This window comes from Ovis aries, chromosome 18 (genome assembly GCF_016772045.2).
Source record: "Ovis aries strain OAR_USU_Benz2616 breed Rambouillet chromosome 18, ARS-UI_Ramb_v3.0, whole genome shotgun sequence".
Lineage (NCBI taxonomy): Eukaryota > Metazoa > Chordata > Mammalia > Artiodactyla > Bovidae > Ovis > Ovis aries.
Window position 1 is genome coordinate 27463885 of NC_056071.1, and position 18115 is coordinate 27481999.

The 18115-nt window shown below is 44.4% G+C and overlaps 1 protein-coding gene across 1 annotated transcript in view; it reads right to left on the reverse strand.

The window, feature by feature from the left end:
- The window catches only part of CHRNA7 (cholinergic receptor nicotinic alpha 7 subunit), a 160891-nt gene extending 143400 nt beyond the window's left edge, over positions 1-17491 (reverse strand). Inside the window, exons 1-2 of the mRNA XM_042235173.1 lie at positions 17378-17491; positions 16977-17116 (exon numbers count right to left, since the gene is read on the reverse strand). Of these exons, the coding sequence (XP_042091107.1) occupies positions 16977-17116; positions 17378-17423 (186 nt within the window). The 5' untranslated portion in view covers positions 17424-17491. The remainder of the gene's footprint in view (positions 1-16976; positions 17117-17377) is intronic.
- Positions 17492-18115: the final 624 nt, after the last annotated feature.

The window sequence follows — 18115 nt, forward strand, 5'->3', positions numbered from 1 at the left end:
CAAAGACACCAGGATAACAAGGTACAATAAGATTTGGTGAAGAAGGTAAAACGGAGACCATCTGCGCTTGACCCCAAATCAGCTGACACCAGGCACACACGGCCCCAGTGAACAACACAGAAACACAGCACTGAATCCAAAGAGAAGAAAATAGGGGCTCAGAAAAATGGCTTTGCAGAGAACAGTGCTGACACTGCCACAAAATCGTGAGGGCTGTTTTTTGTCTTTTTTTTTCCCCCCAAGTCAAATCAAGCTACTGTCAAGTTACAAAGAAATTAAATATGACTGTGGCTCAGCAGGTAAAGAATCTGCTTGCAATATGGGAGACCTGGGTTCGATCCCTGGGTGGGGAAGATCCCCTGGAGAAGGGAAAGTTACCCACTCCAGTATTCTGGCCTGAAGAATTCCATGGACTCTATAGTCCATGGGGTCACAAAGAGTCGGACATGACTGATTGACTTTCACAGACACACAGAGACTAGAATGTAAATGTTACCAATGTGGACATGGAAGGACTTCAAGAGAAGTAGGGGCAGAACAGGAGAGATGGCAGAGAACGAAAGCTGGATCCAGGATTCCAGGCAACAGAAACGACAAGAAGCTTTTTTTCTTTTCAACAAGTTAGTTTATACATATAATTAAGATTACTATAATTTTTTAAATTAACACTGGTTTTCTTTTCAATATAAGTATAGTTGATTTAAAATACTGTGTTAGTTTCTACTGTAAAGTGATTCAGTTATACACATATGAATTCTTTACCATACTTTTCCGTTATGTTTTATCACAGGATATTGAATATAGTCCCCTGTCCTACACAGTAGGATCTTGTGGTTTATTCACTCTCTCTATAATAGTTTCAAACCCTTCCCCCTTGGTAACCCCAACTCCCCTGGCAAGTTTGTTCTTTATGTCTGTAAGACTGTTTGTTTCTTAGATATGTTCACTTGTGCTATATTTTAGATTTCACATATAACTGATATCACAAAATTGCTTTATAACATTATATAAGTTTGTATATAAGTTTGATGTATACAACATTACATTTCCACTTCTGTACATGCTCCAGCAGGCTCACCACTAGAAGTTTAATTTCCATCTGCCACCATCTGTTGACCCCCTTTACCTGTTCTGTACTTTTGAAGGTGCAAACGTGAGCAGTGGAAGAAGTGAGAACAGAGGTAAGAGGGGAGGTGAGGAGAGCTGTGAACGAGCTGAGTTCATACCTATTATAACAGGAAATCACAGAAATGGGTGAAGTTGATCAATCCAGGAAGAGGATGATAAGATTACTACAATAGTGTCACAGTGGTGTCACAACCAGAAACAGAGGCAACTAAATGTATTTGCGTAAGAGTCAGCATGGAGAGGGCCCAGGGCTTTTCAGAAATCCTTTATTACTGGCTCTGTAAATGCTGCATCTTATTGGCATTTATTTGTGTTTGTATTACAATAAAACTTTACAAAAATAGGCAGTGGGCAGATTTTAACCTGTAGGCTATAGTTTGTAATCACTGCTTTATTTGTTTTTTTACTACTTTGCACCTGCTAACCCCAAACTCTCAATCCATCCCCCACCACACTTGGCAACAAGGCTGTTGTTCTCTACGTCTGTGAGTCTGTTTCTGTTTCGTAGATAGGGTCACGTGTCATAATAAAAATGTCATAGCCCTGGGATTTTCCCCATATCATGGACACACTAAAATGACTGAAATGTCTCTCTGGGGGCAGACAAAGTGGATAATACAATGCCTAAAGCAACGAAGTTCACCAATCACGCAATCATTATACTAACAATCCTTTAATTAGCCTCGAAAAACAAAATAACCATCAGTTTAGAGTTCCATGTGAAGGTAAAGTAACAAAAAAAGCCTCTAATGCAAATATATAGAAAAGTATCTTCATGAACTTGAGGAAGGGAAAGATTTTTCTCAAGATAACATAATAAGCACTAAACATAGCAAGAGATAAGAAACCTTCTTTAGTGATCAATGCAAAGAAATAGAGAAAAAGAACAGATGGGAAAGACTAGAGAGCTCTTCAAGAAAATTAGAGATACCAAGGGAACATTTCATGCAAAGACGGGCTCGATAAAGGACAGAAATGGTCTGGACCTAACAGAAGCAGAAGATATTAAGAAGAGGTGGCAAGAATACACAGAAGAACTGTACAAAAAAGATCTTCACAACCCAGATAATCACGATGGTGTGATCACTCATCTAGAGCCAGACATCCTGGAATGTGAAGTCAAGTGGGCCTTAGAAAGCATCACTACAAACAAAGCTAGTGGAGGTGATGGAATTCCAGTTGAGCTATTTCAAATCCTGAAAGACGATGCTGTGAAAGTGCTGCACCCAACGTGCCAGCAAATTTGGAAAACTCAGCAGTGGCCACAGGGCTGGAAAAGGTCAGTTTCCATTCCAATCCCAAAGAAAGGCAATGCCAAAGAATGCTCAAACTACCACACAATTGCACTCATCTCACATGCTAGTAAAGTAATGCTCAAAATTCTCCAAGCCAGGCTTCAGCAACACGTGAACCGTGAACTTCCTGATGTTCAAGCTGGTTTTAGAAAAGGCAGAGGAACCAGAGATCAAATTGCCAACATCTGCTGGATCATGGAAAAAGCAAGAGAGTTCCAAAACAACATCTATTTCTGCTTTATTGACTATGCCAAAGCCTTTGACTGTGTGGATCACAATAAACTGTGGAAAATTCTGAAAGAGAGGGGAACACCAGACCACCTGACCTGCCTCTTGAGAAATCTGTATGCAGGTCAGGAAGCAACAGTTAGAACTGGACATGGAACAACAGACTGGTTCCAAATAGGAAAAGGAGTATGTCAAGGCTGTATATTGTCACCCTGCTTATTTAACTTATATGCAGAGCACATCATGAGAAATGCTGGACTAGAAGAAACACAAGCTGGAATCAGGATTGCCAGGAGAAATATCAATAACCTCAGATATGCGGATGACACCACCCTTATGGCAGAAAGTGAAGAGGAACTCAAAAGCCTCTTGATGAAAGTGAAAGAGGAGAGTGAAAATGTTGGCTTAAAGCTCAACATTCAGAAAATGAAGATCATGGCATCTGGTCCCATCATTTCATGGGAAATAGATGGGGAAACAGTGGAAACAGTGTCAGACTTTGTTTTTCTGGGCTCCGTAATCACTGCAGATGGTGACTGCAGCCATGAAATTAAAAGACGCTTACTCCTTGGAAGAAAAGTTATGACCAACCTAGATAGCATATTCAAAAGCAGAGACATTACTTTGCCGACTAAGATCCATCTAGTCAAGGCTACGGTTTTTCCTGTGGTCATGTATGGATGTGAGAGTTGGACTGTGAAGAAGGCTGAGCGCCAAAGAATTGATGCGTTTGAACTGTGGTGTTGGAGAAGACTCTTGAGAGTCCCTTGGACTGCAAGGAGATCCAACCAGTCCATTCTGAAGGAGATCAGCCCTGGGATTTCTTTGGAAGGAACGATGCTAAAGCTGAAACTCCAGTACTTTGGCTACCTCATGCGAAGAGTTGACTCACTGGAAAAGACTCTGATGCTGGGAGGGATTGGGGGCAGGAGGAGAAGGGGACGACCGAGGATGAGATGGCTGGATGGCATCACTGACTTGATGGACGTGAGTCTGAGTGAACTCCGGGAGTTGGTGATGGACAGGGAGGCCTGGTGTACTGCGATTCATGGGGTCGCAAAGAGTTGTACACGACTGAGCGACTGAACTGATAGAGGAAAAAAAATTACAAAATCAGGCAATTAAGAATTTCTGTTCATCTAACGATACAATTTATCTGTAAGCATGTGTATGCATGCTAAGTCACTTCAGTCATGTCTAACTCTTTGCAACCCTATGGACTGTAGCCTCCCAGGCACCTCTGTCCATGGGATTCTCCAGGCAAGAATACTGGAGTGGATTGCCATGCCCTCATCTAGGGGATCTTCTTGACCCAGGGATCATTGAACCCTTGTCTCTCACATCCCCTGCATTGGCAGGCAGGTTCTTGACCACTAGCACCACCTGGGAAGCCCATCTGTAAGCATGTGAAGTATGAAAGTCACATGGGGTCGCACAGAGTCGGACACAACTGATGCGACTTAGCAGCAGCAGCAGCAGTCATGTCCGACTCTTTGTGACGCCAGGGACTATACAGTCCATGGAATTCTCCAGGCCAGAATACTGGAGTGGGTAGCCTTTCCCTTCTCTAGGGGATCATCTCAACCCAGGGATCAAACCCAGGTCTCCCACATTGCAGGTGGATTCTTTACCAGCTGAGCCACAAGCATATTCTACTTCAAATAAGAGTTTATGAAAAAGAGAAAGGACACGAAAAGAGTGGAAAGACCAGACAGTGTCAGATAAGATACCTGCAAAAGCATTTTACAAAGGGCTCAAGTCCATAAAATAGAAAAACACATACAAATCCTAACAAGGAAAGAACAAAACCACAGACACATACACACACAGATAAAAACAGGCAAGAGACACGAATAAACACTTTGCAAGAGAAGATGATATCCAAGTGGAAAATTAAGAAATGAAAATGTCCTCAACTTTATTGGTAATCAGGAAACCACTAATTAAAAACACAAGGAAGTTATCACTCCCCACCCACTAGAATGGTAAATTTAAAAGACTAAAATACAAAGTGTGGGTGATTATGCAGAACAAGAAGAATGTTTCAGACACTGCTGGTGAGAATGTTAATTGGTATAATCATTTTGAATAGGTTTTGGCTTCATCTGGAAAAGTTAAAGACATGCCATCCAAGGGCCTGGCTAGTCCCTTCCTATGTATATACACGTGATAGAAATACATAAGTATGTGCATCAAAAGACGTGTGTGGTTGGAATATTCATGGCAGTGTACTTCACAAGAGTCCAAAAACTAGAAATAACTTTAAAAACCTCCATCAACAGAATAACAAATCATGCTACATCCAACCGATACAAATAAATAAACGGCAGCAATAGGCAAGAACTTGGGTGACTCTCACAAAAATAAAAGTGAACAAAAGCAAAGAAAAGAATACACACTATATTCTTGTGTGATTCCATCTATACAGAGTCCCAGAGAAGGGCATAATTAAACTCTGACGCTTGACATTATGCTGTGGTTTTCCAGTACACAAAAAGGGGGAGAAGAGTCATCTTGGGTGGTGGTTACCTGCATGGGTTCACTGTGACAATTCATTGAGCTGGTTTTGATATTTTGCCACACAGGGGACCCGTATTACAATGCAAGTCAAAGTTCAAAATGACTTCTCAAATGAAATCTGTCTAAGAGCTAGCCAGCGTATTAAAGGTTACTTCAAATGTCAATAAAACATCTTAAGGAAAACAGTGAGTAAATGAATGTTTCTGGACCAGTGATTTCAATTGTAAATGTTAGCAATTTGAGTTTAATCAATCAGTGAGCAGCCTTGGCTTAATTTGCTTAGTCTGAGCCCCTGCATATAACACACTGTATGTGTGAGTTTCTGAAGACAGATGAATAGAATACAAAACTGCTTTACGATTCTAACGTTTCAAAACACCTGGAGCTCAACCTGACCACTTGCCTTCTCTCCACAAAATAAAACAAACACATTTTTTCTTCCTCAGAAATATCTCTTTTACCCCAAGACAGGAATCTTTACTGACAATTTGCCCTCAGTGATCCCAGAATAAATTTCCCATGCTGGGAATCATCTCACAGGTGGCCCTCCTTAACCGTGGCAGCAACCACATCGCCCCTCACCCCGCCCACTCCCACCTGCAGTGGGGCACCGATCAGCCCCTTCTTCTACGGCCTGACTCTGAGTCCAGAGTCAGCCCCATGTCCAGGCCTCTCCCACTACCCTGCTGGACTTTAAACAATTTCTTACTTAATTTCATGTTAGTTTCAGTCACTTGCTTGGCTCTCTGTAAGTTGTGACTCTGAGGCTTTTGCTATAACTTCTAGTTTTTTCTCTTGGAAACTTAACAAGCATATTATGTGATATCTTGTGATATCCAAAAAAAAAAAAATTCAATAAAGAGAGATTAAAGGGGTGTGTGTGTGTGTGTGAATACACACATAAATGTGCACATGCAAGCTTTTATTTTTTTTAATGGTTTTGGTTTTTACTTTGAGGGCGCTTTTGCTAAAACAGTTTATAGCCGGTGTGGAACACAAATAAGGAAATCACTGAAATAAAGAGAATGAGAAGTTTCAAATTAGTTTCTTCTTCTCTAAGAAGTAAAACTCTACCTAATCCTGATAAATCAGTAAGTGAGCAGAGATTTTCACTAGCATCTCTCCATGACAAGATCATTTCTCTTCCTTTAACAGCATGTCAGGGATGAATCAGGAGCTTTGAGAGAACTAAGCCTTTGGGGAATATCTTCAGGAGTAGACTTGAAAGGCAACATTTACAAGAAAGCGTCCTTTAGTGAAAATGCCCATAATCCTGTCTATAAAGCTAAAAGAATTTTGTACCTTTATGTCCCAGAGCCATAAAGAGGTTTAATAGGGGTACAATTTCTACCATAATAAATCTGGATCAATTATAAAGATGCACTACAAACAAGTTTTAATTTAGAATTTCAGTTCTGCTACCCACGATGAAAGAAATGAAAGAAAGCTGAGCGCCAAAGAATTGATGCTTTTAAACTGTGGTGTTGGAGAAGACTCTTGAGAGTCCCTTGGACTGCAAGGAGATCCAACCAGTCCATCCTAAAGGAAATCAGTCCTGAATATTCATTGGAAGGACTGATGCTGAAGCTGAAACTCCAATATTTTGGCCACCTGATGCAAAGAACTGACTCATGTGAAAAGACCCTGATGCTGGGAATGATCGAAGGCAGGAGGAGAAGGATGAGATGGTTGGATGGCATCACTGACTCAATGGACATGAGTTTGAGTAATCTCTGGGAGTTGGTGATGGACAGGGAAGCCTGGCGTACTGCAGCCATGGTGTCGCAAAGAGTTGGACATGACTGAATGACTGAACTGAACCCACAGTGATGAACCAGGTAGTTCACACCCACTCTGCAGTGAGAACAACTGGGAAAACACAATGAGAAATGCAGTCAGAGAAAGAATAGGGCAATGAGGAACAGCAGGGCCAAGGTCCAGGAAAGGGAGGGAAGCTTAGACAATAACAGGGTCTGGGGCCACTTTTCCAGAACCATGTGATGGTTTCTAAAGCAATGCCTAGGAGGCCAAAAGTTAAAGCAAATCTTGGCAGACTCAAGAGCTGGCAGGACATAGTGGGGTTCAAGGTCTACAGAATAGAGGGAAGACTTTGCTAAGTTCTCTATATTCACACTCTAGAATGTATATGCAAAATTGAGAAATAAATCAGCCCTCTTAGGAATGGAAGCCCAGGTCATCCTCTTCTCAGTCACTAACTGGATTAAGGTGATTTGTGCTTGCTAGTACCTATAGCCTGAGTGTTGGTCAGAAGCAAACGTAAAACTGGAGGGAGGTATTGTCAAGTATCAAGATCCTCAAATTATCTCTGTGATTTTTCAAATACAATTTCTGAGACAACATAAAACACAACCAAGCTTTGAAGTAACATCATGAATCATTTCAATAAATACTTTATAAGAGACTTCTAAGATAAAAATACAAATAGGGATCAAATACACAGTGGTAGTGAGAGTTACATAATAGTGGGAAAAGAACACAATTTTATTTTAAAATTCAGTTTACCACTTGGCCTACTTGTGTCACTTTAAAAGTAATGCCTGCTAATATTGTTTAAGGTGCCATAATGATGTTATGCCATTTTAATTTTTAAATATTTCTCTAAACAACCTATGAACACAGAGAAAAGACTGAAATGCGCCAGAAGGCCTTGAGTAATGGTGATTTGGATGACTTTTATCCGCCTGCAGTCCTTCTTTTGTTTAATTTGACTTCCTACACAAAACATATATTTGTAGCTGTAAGAAACATCACTTATAACCAAACACATTATTAGGATAATTAAATAATTGCACCTTGGGTTTTCTTCATAGACTGTCTTCAAGGTGTGCAATTTTTGCAGCAAATATTTGATAATGTTAAGTTTGAGTTGTAGCATTTCACATAGTGGCCGGTAAAAGTAAAATCATAAGTCTGACAAAGCAGAGCAGAGCCACCAAGGGATTTCGGATAACACACAAGCCCGCAGATGCTGGGGGTTGGGAGGAGGGACTCCACACCCATGCCTGCCTTCTGCAGTAGCAAACCTCAAATGCACAACCACTTAGTTCTGCTGTCTTGTGACTAAAGTTTCTAAAAAGTTCTATCTGCAATCCCAAATGTATAACATCGCAAAAATCATTCCTGCATCATTATGTATTATACATTTCTATATAATTATGTGTTGATTCTTATTATTCAGTTTAAATACCTTGCCTTCTGGACATGTTTTGCTAACTATGCACATTTATTTTATGCAAATCAACACTCAGAATGGCCTTTAGATGTGTGTGTGCAGACAAATGACTAAATGGAATGCAAAAAGGAGAAATATTATGGAAACTGTTGGTAATTTAGAATCTTACACTTGCATCACTGCAAAATGATTTCCTAGGTATTATCTCATTCCCAGCCCAGTTACAAGCCCATGTAGAAAATTAATAACCACCGTTAAGTCAGACTAGTGGGCACAGGAGGGCCTAGAGGAGCTATCCCACATTGAAGGTCAGGAAGGGCGGCGGTGAGGAGATACCCCTTATCCAAAGTAAGGAGCAGTGGCTGTGCTTAGCTGGAGCAGCCGTGAAGAGATACTCCATGCCCAAGGTAAGAGAAACCCAAGTAAGATGGTAGGTACTGCAAGAGGGCATCAGAGGGCAGCCACACTGAAACCATACTCACAGAAAACTAGTCAAATCTAATCACACTAGGACCACAGCCTTGTCTAACTCACTAAAACTAAGCCATACCCACGGGGCAACCCAAGACGGGCGGGTCATGGTGGAGAGGCCTGACAGAATGTGGTCCACTGGAGAAGGGAATGGCAAACCACTTCAGTATTCTTGCCTTGAGAACCCCATGAACAGTATGAAAAGCCAAAATGATAGGACACTGAAAGAGGAACTCCCCAGGTCAGTAGGTGCCCAACATGCTACTAGAGATCAGTGGAGAAATAACTCCAGAAAGAATGAAGGGATGGAGCCAAAGCAAAAAAAATACCCAGCTGTGGACTGGTGATAGAAGCAAGGTCCGATGCTGTAAAGAGCAATATTGCATAGGAAGCTGGAATGTCAGGTCTATGAAACAAGGCAAGTTGGAAGTGGTCAAACAAGAGATGGCAAGAGTGAACGTCGACATTCTAGGACTCAGCAAACTAAAATGGACTGGAATGGGTGAATTTAGCTCAGATGACCATTGTATCTACTACTGCGGACAGGAATCCCTCAGAAGAAATGGAGTAGCCATCATGGTCAACAAAAGAGTCTGAAATGCAGTACTTGGATGCAATCTGAAAAATGACAGAATGATTTCTGTTCGTCTCCAAGGCAAACCATCCAATATCACAGTTATCCAAGTCTATGCCCCAACCAGTAATGCTGAAGAAGCTGAGTTAGTTCCATGAAGCCCTACAAGACCTTTTAGAACTAACACCCAAAAAAGATGTCCTTTTCATTCTAGGGGACTGGAATGCAAAAGTAGGAAGTCAAGAAACACCTGGAGTAACAGGCAAATTTGGCCTTGGAATGCGGAATGAAGCAGGGCAAAGACTAATAGAGTTTTGCCAAGAAAATGCACTGGTCATAGCAAACACCCTCTTCCAACAACACAAGAGAAGACTCTACACATGGACATCACCAGACGGTCAACACCGAAATCAGACTGATTATATTCTTTGCAGCCAAAGATGGAGCAGCTCTATATAGTCAGCAAATACAAGACCAGGGGCTGACTGTGGCTCAGATCATGAACTCCTTATTGCCAAATTCAGACTTAAATTGAAGAAAGTAGGGAAAACCGCTAGACCATTCAGGTATGACCCAAATAAAATCCCTTATGATTATACAGTGGAAGTGAGAAATAGATTCAAGGGCCTAGATCTGATAGATGGAATGAGGTTTGTGACATTGTACAGGAGACAGGGAAAGACCATCCTCATGGAAAAGAAATGCAGAAAAGCAAAATGGCTGTCTGGGGAGGTCTTACAAATAGCTATGAAAAGAAGGGAAGAGAAAAGCAAAGGAGAAAAGGAAAGATATACCCATTTGATTGCAGAGTTCCAAAGAATAGCAAGGAGAGATAAGAAAGTCTTCTTCAGCAATCAGTGCAAAGAAGTAGAGGAAAACAACAGAATGGGAAAGACTAGAGATCTCTTCAAGAAAATTAGAGATACCAAGGGAACATTTCATGCAAAGATGGGCTCGATAAAGGACAGAAATGGTATGGACCTAACAGAAGCAGAAGATATTAAGAAGAGGTAGCAAGAATACATGGAAGAACTGTACCAAAAAGATCTTCACGACCCAGATAATCACGATGGTGTGATCAGTCATCTAGAGCCAGACATCCTGGAATGTGAAGTCAAGTGCGCCTTAGAAAGCATCATTACGAACAAAGCTAGTGGAGGGGATGGAATTCCAGTTGAGCTATTTCAAATCCTGAAAGATGATGCTGTGAAAGTGTTGCACTCAATATGCCAGCAAATTTGGAAAACTCAGCAGTGGCCACAGGACTGGAAAAGGTCAGTTTTCATTCCAATTCCAAAGAAAGGCAATGCCAAAGAATGCTCAAACTACCACACAATTGCACTTATCTCTACTGCTGCTTCTAAGTCACTTCAGTCGTGTCTGACTCTGTGTGACCCCATAGACAACAGCCCACCAGGCTCCGCTGTCCCTGGGATTCTCCAGATAAGAACACTGGAGCGGGTTGTCATTTCCTTCTCCAATGCATGAAAATGAAAAGTGAAAGGAGGTCGCTCAGTTGTGTCTGACTCTTCACGACCCCATGGACTGTAGCCTACCAGGCTTTTCCGTCCATGGGATTTTCTAGGCAAGAGTACTGGAGTGGGATGCCATCGCCTTCTCCAAATTAATGTTTGCTGCTAAGTCGCTTCAGTCATGTCCGACTCTGTGCAACCCCAAAGACAGCAGCCCACCAGGTTCCCCCATCCCTGGGATACTCCAGGCAAGAACACTGGAGTGGGTTGCCATTTCCTTCTCCAGTGCATGAAAGTGAAGTTGCTGAGTCGTGTCCGACTCTTAGCCACCCCATGGACTGCAGCCCACCAGGTTCCTGTGTCCATGGGATTTTCCAGGCAAGAGTACTGGAGTGGGGTGTCACTGCCTTCTCCAGCACTCATCTCACATGCTAGTAAAGTAATGCTCAAAATTCTCCAAGCCAGGCTTCAGCAATACGTGAACCGTGAACTTTCTGATGTTCAAGCTGGTTTTAGAAAAGGCAGAGGAACCAGAGATCAAATTGCCAACATCCACTGGATCATGGAAAAAGCAAGAGAGTTCCAAAAAAACATCTATTTCTGCTTTATTGACCATGCCAAAGCCTTTGACTGTGTGGATCACAATAAACTGCGGAAAATTCTGAAAGAGATAGGAATACCAGACCACCTAACCTGCCTCTTGAGAAACCTGTATACAGGTCAGGAAGCAACAGTTAGAACTGGACATGGAACAATAGACTGGTTCCAAATAGGAAAAGGAGTATGTCAAGGCTGTATATTGTCACCGTGCTTATTTAACTTCTATGCAGAGTACATCATGAGAAACGCTGGGCTGGAGGAAGCACAAGCTGGAATCAAGATTGCTGAGAAAAATATCAATAACCTCAGATATGCAGATGATACCACCCTTAGGGCAGAAAGTGAAGAGGAACTCAAAAGCCTCTTGATGAAAGTGAAAGAGGAGAGTGAAAGTGTTGGCTTAAAGCTCAACATTAAGAATATGAAGATCATGGCATCTGGTCCCATCACTCCATGGGAAATAGATGGAGAAACAGTGGAAACAGTGTCAGATTTTATTTTTCTGGGCTCCAAAATCACTGCAGATGGTGACTGCAGTCATGAAATTAAAAGACGCTTACTCCATGGAAGAAAAGTTATGACCAACCTAGATAGCATATTCAAAAGCAGAGATATTACTTTGCCAACTAAGGTCCGTCTAGTCAAGGCTATGGTTTTTCCTGTGGTCATGTATGGATGTGAGAGTTGGACTGTGAAGAAGGCTGAGTGCCGAAGAACTGACGCTTTTGAACTGTGGTGTTGGAGAAGACTCTTGAGAGTTCCTTGGACTACAAGGAGATCCAACCAGTCCATTCAGAAGGAGATCAGCCCTGGGATTTCTTCGGAGGGAATGATGCTAAAGCTGAAACTCCAGTACTTTGGCCACCTCATGCGAAGAGTTGACTCATTGGAAAAGACTCTGATGCTGGGAGGGATTGGGGGCTGGAGAAGGGGATGACCGAGGATGAGATGGCTGGATGGCATCACTGACTCGATGGACGTGAGTCTGAGTGAACTCCAGGAGATGGTGATGGACAGGGAGGCCTGGCGTGCTGCGATTCATGAGGTCGCAATGAGTCAGACACGACTGAGCAACTGAACTGAACTGAACTGAGCTGAAGTCAGACTATGTAGTTAGGAATAAATTAGGTATCTTCAGTTAACAAACTTATGTATGTACCTACATAGAATTCTTACACACAGTTATATATCATAGACAGTACACCCCAAAGGTCTCTGGGATCTGTCCTTGTCTCCACATTTCCACACTGACCACTGCAGTTTTGAACTCTTCATCCTTGGCCTACCTTTTTCGTCTCTTTAATCTGTCCCACACATACACTGCCCTCAGCATCCTTGATCTAAACACAGATCTAGTAATGTCCCACCTCTGATTAAAAATCCAACACCCTCTCACTCTCTACCTCGTTTCTCACTAAGGGGGCCTTATAGATAGCTAGAGGAGATCACAGCAGGTAAAACTATCCCTCTGAAAACACATGCTTTGTCTTTAAAAGTTTATGTACATTTTTTTCATTCGTCTATAATTTATACTTGTTGGATTTAATGCAAATATTGTGCTTTGGACTGGTTCCATTTCTAGAAAAATATGCAGCGGCAAGCTGATCTTGCAGCTTCATGAATCCTCTGGCACACCACCACCACCTCCTCATATCCTGGGAGATATATCCTGATGAGGGCCCAAGACGAAATCTAAACTCTGCAGAGCCACTCAACATACCTTATGCTCAACATCTCTTCTGTCTATGGTATGAAGTCACCTTAGCCCTCCTACCAAAAGATAACCCCCATCGTTCATCTTGCAAGGTGTGTTTCTAGAACATCATTCTTACAAAAGGGTATGCAAGAGAAAGTTAGTAGTTTGGTTAGTATGACATCTGTCTTTTAAAAATCCTCAACACACATAAGCACATTCAAGGTTCTGTAAAGCTTTGCAGCACAACTGCAGCCAAGATCAACTGGGAGCCAGTTTCCCACAGAATGCACCTTGCTGAGGGTATGGTGTCCTCCCGCTCCCATTTTTCTTCACTCTGTTCGCCTCACCGGGAAAGCCCTCCAGGTTTTCTCCAACTGGCAAACTCCTACTCACCTTTAGAAATCTAATTCCTAGCCACCTGGCTGGAAGTAAATACTTCCTCCTAGGTGTGTCTGTACCAGATTTGCATTCAGGTATATGTGAGATACTCTTGAATTTACATGTCAGCCTCCATAGATAAGACTGTGAATTACAGAAGTAGAAATAATCCCTTAACCATGTATAAATTCCCAGAATCTAGCAAAGTCCAGAGAAGATTTCAATAAAAAATATGTGTTGAATAAACTGATAAACAGGTAAACAGTTGTCCATGGAAATAAGACACGTAGAATCATACATTATCTCCCTGTTACTCCAGTCGGGAAATCTCTGCTGGCAGAAAGCAGAACAATAACAAGATTTGGAAGGAAAAGAGTCTCTAGAACAGCCCAGTCAGAATGGGCAAAGGACCTCTGGAACTGAATTTGTAACGAGAATCTGATGCCAGTTAGGGCTTGCCACATGAATCAGTTATGAGTCACTGTATCTCTGTCCAGGGTCCTGAGAGTCCGGCTGGAAAGCCCTGGCTCTGTCTCAAAACCAGACAGACTCAAGTCTGGCTGGAATACAAATGTTTGCATATTTCATTATTTCTGATATAGAGACTTCCTTTTCACTCTAATCTCAGGACAGTCACATTCAATCAGTTACACTCAAGTGGTTTAAATAAATTAAGCCGATTTTTCTACAAAAGAAGTTAAGGATTCTAAAGGAGGCCGGACATACAAAGGACTTGCAAGGCAGCTGTGCGTGTTCTACACAGCCCTGCCTCTAATCAGTGAGTAACCCTGGCCAAGAGACCACACCTTTCTAGGCATTGATGTCCCAACCTTTGAGTAGCTACATTATGAAGATAAAGCAAATCTTCAGTGAATTATCAGTGTGTGGCAAGCGCGTTCTCTTATTTAATCCTCTCAAAACCCTGTGAAGTGGACATTATTCTCATTTTACACATGAGGAAACAGAGCTCAGAAAGTAAATTTGTTGAAGGCCACTCCATGAGCTCACAGTATTTATTGGCAAGCTGGGAAGTTCAACACATTCACAGCTAGATCCATGGTCAACGTGAGACCAAAGCTTTCTCCCCTCCCACCCTCCCGTGACCTCTGGCTGCTGACAGTGGTCTTCACGAGCACTTCTCTCTGGTATTGCAATGTTGATGACACACACTGCTTATATAATTCTTCTTAAAATCTTCTAACTTGACAAATGTTTGCATTTCACTGTTTTTTTTAGTTGTCCCATCATGTAACCGTAGTTTATACCCAAATTTTTCATAAAAGCCAAAATCTCTCATGTAATTTGACTCCTGAAAGGTCTCTTAAAGAGATGGAGGTACTAGGAAGAAGACTGCAGCTTCCTGGTGAGTGGTCTTCTCTCCAAAAGAGACTGCCACAGCCTACGGCACGTGCTCCCCTTGGTCACTGCTCCTGCTCCCTAGCTCAGTAGCCACTGTCCTTCCACATCCCAAGCATCCAGGACAAGGACCAGCCCAAGACCAGGAGTTGTGACACACACATACCCACAGTGAGGCCCACTTGGGGCCAACCCCAGGCAAGTGGCCTTGGGGTGGCTTTCATTTTCTCACTACTTTGGAGTGTGCTAGCTCACCTAGTCCTCTGTAATGTGCGTGTGTGCGTGTGTGCATGTGTGCGTGTTGGGGGTGGGGGGTAATTTTGTTTTATTTAGATGAAAATGACCCCTGTCTTCTAACTTTGCAGTCTCTCAAAGTTGCCTCCACAGTCTTCAGGTCATCACATTGACAGCTCAAGTGCTATCTTGTCCAAGGTGTTAACAGGAGAGTACAGACTCAGAATGCTTGAGAAACTTAGCAAAGATCAACCAGGTTTCCCCTGTGGCTCAGCGGTAAAGAATCCTCCTGCAATGCAGGAGACACAGGTTCAATCCCTGGGTTGGGAAGATCCTCTGGAGGAGGGCATGGCAACCAACTCTAGTATTCTTTCCTGGAGAATCCCCATGTACAGAGGAGCCTGGCAGGCTACAGTCCATAGGTCTGAAGAGTTGGACATGACTGAATCAACTTGACATGCATACCTAAGACCAATTATCCAGAAATGAGCAGAGCCAGAACCTACCAAGGCTCCCAAGGACAAATCCTATGATTCCTAAAGTAACAGAGAAGCTGCTCCATAAAGTCTGCCTCCCCAAATGCCACAGGACTTGTGCCCACCCCACCCATCCCCCAAAGCCTCTGAGATTCCATTTCTCTGCCCTGGCTCTGCTCAACACCAGGGCAGCTTTCTCAGCACCTCTTCCCCTAACCCCATATATCTGTCCTTTCCTTCTTCCTACAGTCCAAACTCTCTAAACAGCAATTTTTGCCCTGGTAACCCACGGGACAGCACTTATCTGCTTTTACAGCTCTGCAGCGAAATAGTTTGTCCACATCACTGCATACACACTGAGTATTTTGAAGCATAGGTCTAACTGTGGAATAGAAGGAACTATACATTTAACACAGGTGTCCTGTGGGAAAAGCAGCCATTCATCTTAGCAATTTTAACTAGATTAAATGATGCAACATACAACAGTTTAATAGAACAGGCACTCTTTATTTGTAGGATTATGAAATCTCACCTGTCTTCTTACACTTCTGGAGGCTCTTAGCACTTTCCACCTGTTGTAGTTTTTCTCACATCCCTTTCCTACCACATTCTCCCCTCCTTGGAACATCATCATCCCTGTATACTGCTCCAGAGCCGAGTCCAATGCTTTGTACAGGCTAGACACTGAAACTCACTTATAATGACTTAAATGCTTTCATTAAATATTTGTACTGTATGAAGGATGTGCCAATGAAAAGTGAATATCCAAAGCAATCTAGAAGAGCAGAAGAACAAACTTATCCAGATTTTACACAGATCTGCCAATTAAAGTGAGCACCAATAAGTCTGCAAGAAGCCCGTGGGGCTGGAAGCAGTTGCCTGAACAAGCAGACAAGTGAATCCGGGCAGCGGAGCCTTGCTCATCTTCAGAGCAGAACCACCTGCATTAACCTCCCCAGGAAAGCAAACCATGCCCATTATTGGAACTGGGGAGGGGGGTCTAAATGCTCACAGCCGGCCCTCTGCCTGGACAGACGAGTCAGCTGCAAAGCCCAGGGCCAGACCCCTACCCAGGGAAGCGGGAGAAAAGTCTAGAAATGCCTAAATTGACACCCATGTCAGACTGCATGCCAATACTTATACCAGAAGGGGTACTAATGTGTGACCATTCGCACCTATTCTTGATGATTCCTGACTCAGGATGGAGATACTTTCACCCTGAGTTTCTAATCTGAGGGCAAGTCAGGTCTGAAGTACCAGCGCACAGGTGGCCTGGGAACGCCAGGTTTCTCCCTGGGCAGCTGGGGAAACCGAGGCACACGGCGGCGGGCAGGCCCGGGCCGGCCGGAACTTACCACGTCCATGATCTGCAGGAGGCTCAGGGAGAAGTAGACTGTGAGCGGCAGCGAGTCGTTGGCCACCGGCCTCTCCAGGGGGTTGTAGTTCTTCACCAGGTCCTTGTAGAGCTTCCTCTGGAACTCGCCTTGGAGGGACACTTCGGGGAGAGGAAAGGAGAGACGCGCGGGCTGCTCAGTGAAAGCCGGCGGGGATGCGCCCCCTGCCCGCACCCCCAGCCGCCCAAGCAGCGCAGCCCAGAAGTGCCGGGCTCGCCTTCCCCCGGCAGCGCCTCCCGCCGCCCTCAGCAGCAGGCGCGAATCCCCAATCCCGTCCCCGGCGCGGGGCGCCCCGAGCCGCCTGGGATGCGCCTGGGATCCCAGGGAGCAAGAGTGATGGGTGGAGAGACCGGCGACTTTACCGTGCAAGATCGACGCTGCCAGCGCCAGGCACAGCGAGCCGCGCATGTTGGGGGCCGGAGCTGCGCGTCTCAGAAACCAGCCCTGGCCTGCGCCTGCGGCCGCAAAGCCGCCTCACCCGGCTCTGCTGGCGCGCCTTTAAAAAGCCCAGCGCGCGCCCACGCCCCGCCCGCCCCCGCGCGCCTCTCCTCGTGACGAGCCCCGCCCCCGTCCCCCGCACCCCTCCCCCCGACCAGCCCGCCGCCCGACCCCAGCGCTGGGCGGCCGCGGGGGAGACAGTAGCCCAGAAGTCCCGGAGACGCGCGCCCCCCCGCCGCGTCCGTCTTCACCGAGCGGTACCCGCGTGCCCGAGGCTGTGAACGGCCAGGGTCTGCCTGTCTCTTCTGTCCTTTGTCCCCGGTCCGTTCGCTGCCACTCTCAGGCAGAAGCCACGCCGGGTCGCTGGAAGAACGGTGGGACCCTTCTGAATCTGGCTCCCCAGGGCCCTGCCTCCACGCCAGCTGCTGGATGCAAAGCCCAGGAACCAGGCTCTCACAGGTTCGCGAGTCCACCCAAAGGAAAGGAGACAGACGTGAGACAGGTCCCTCCTACCCCCGCGAGCTGTGGTGGATGTTCTTCCAGCAACCATTTGCTGGGCATCACCGGCCTGATTCTCAGATGGCTCTGGAGGTGTCCAGAGGAGAGCCGAAATCTGCCAGGGAAGCATTATTCAAGGAGGAGACGCTGCAAAAGTGTGTGAT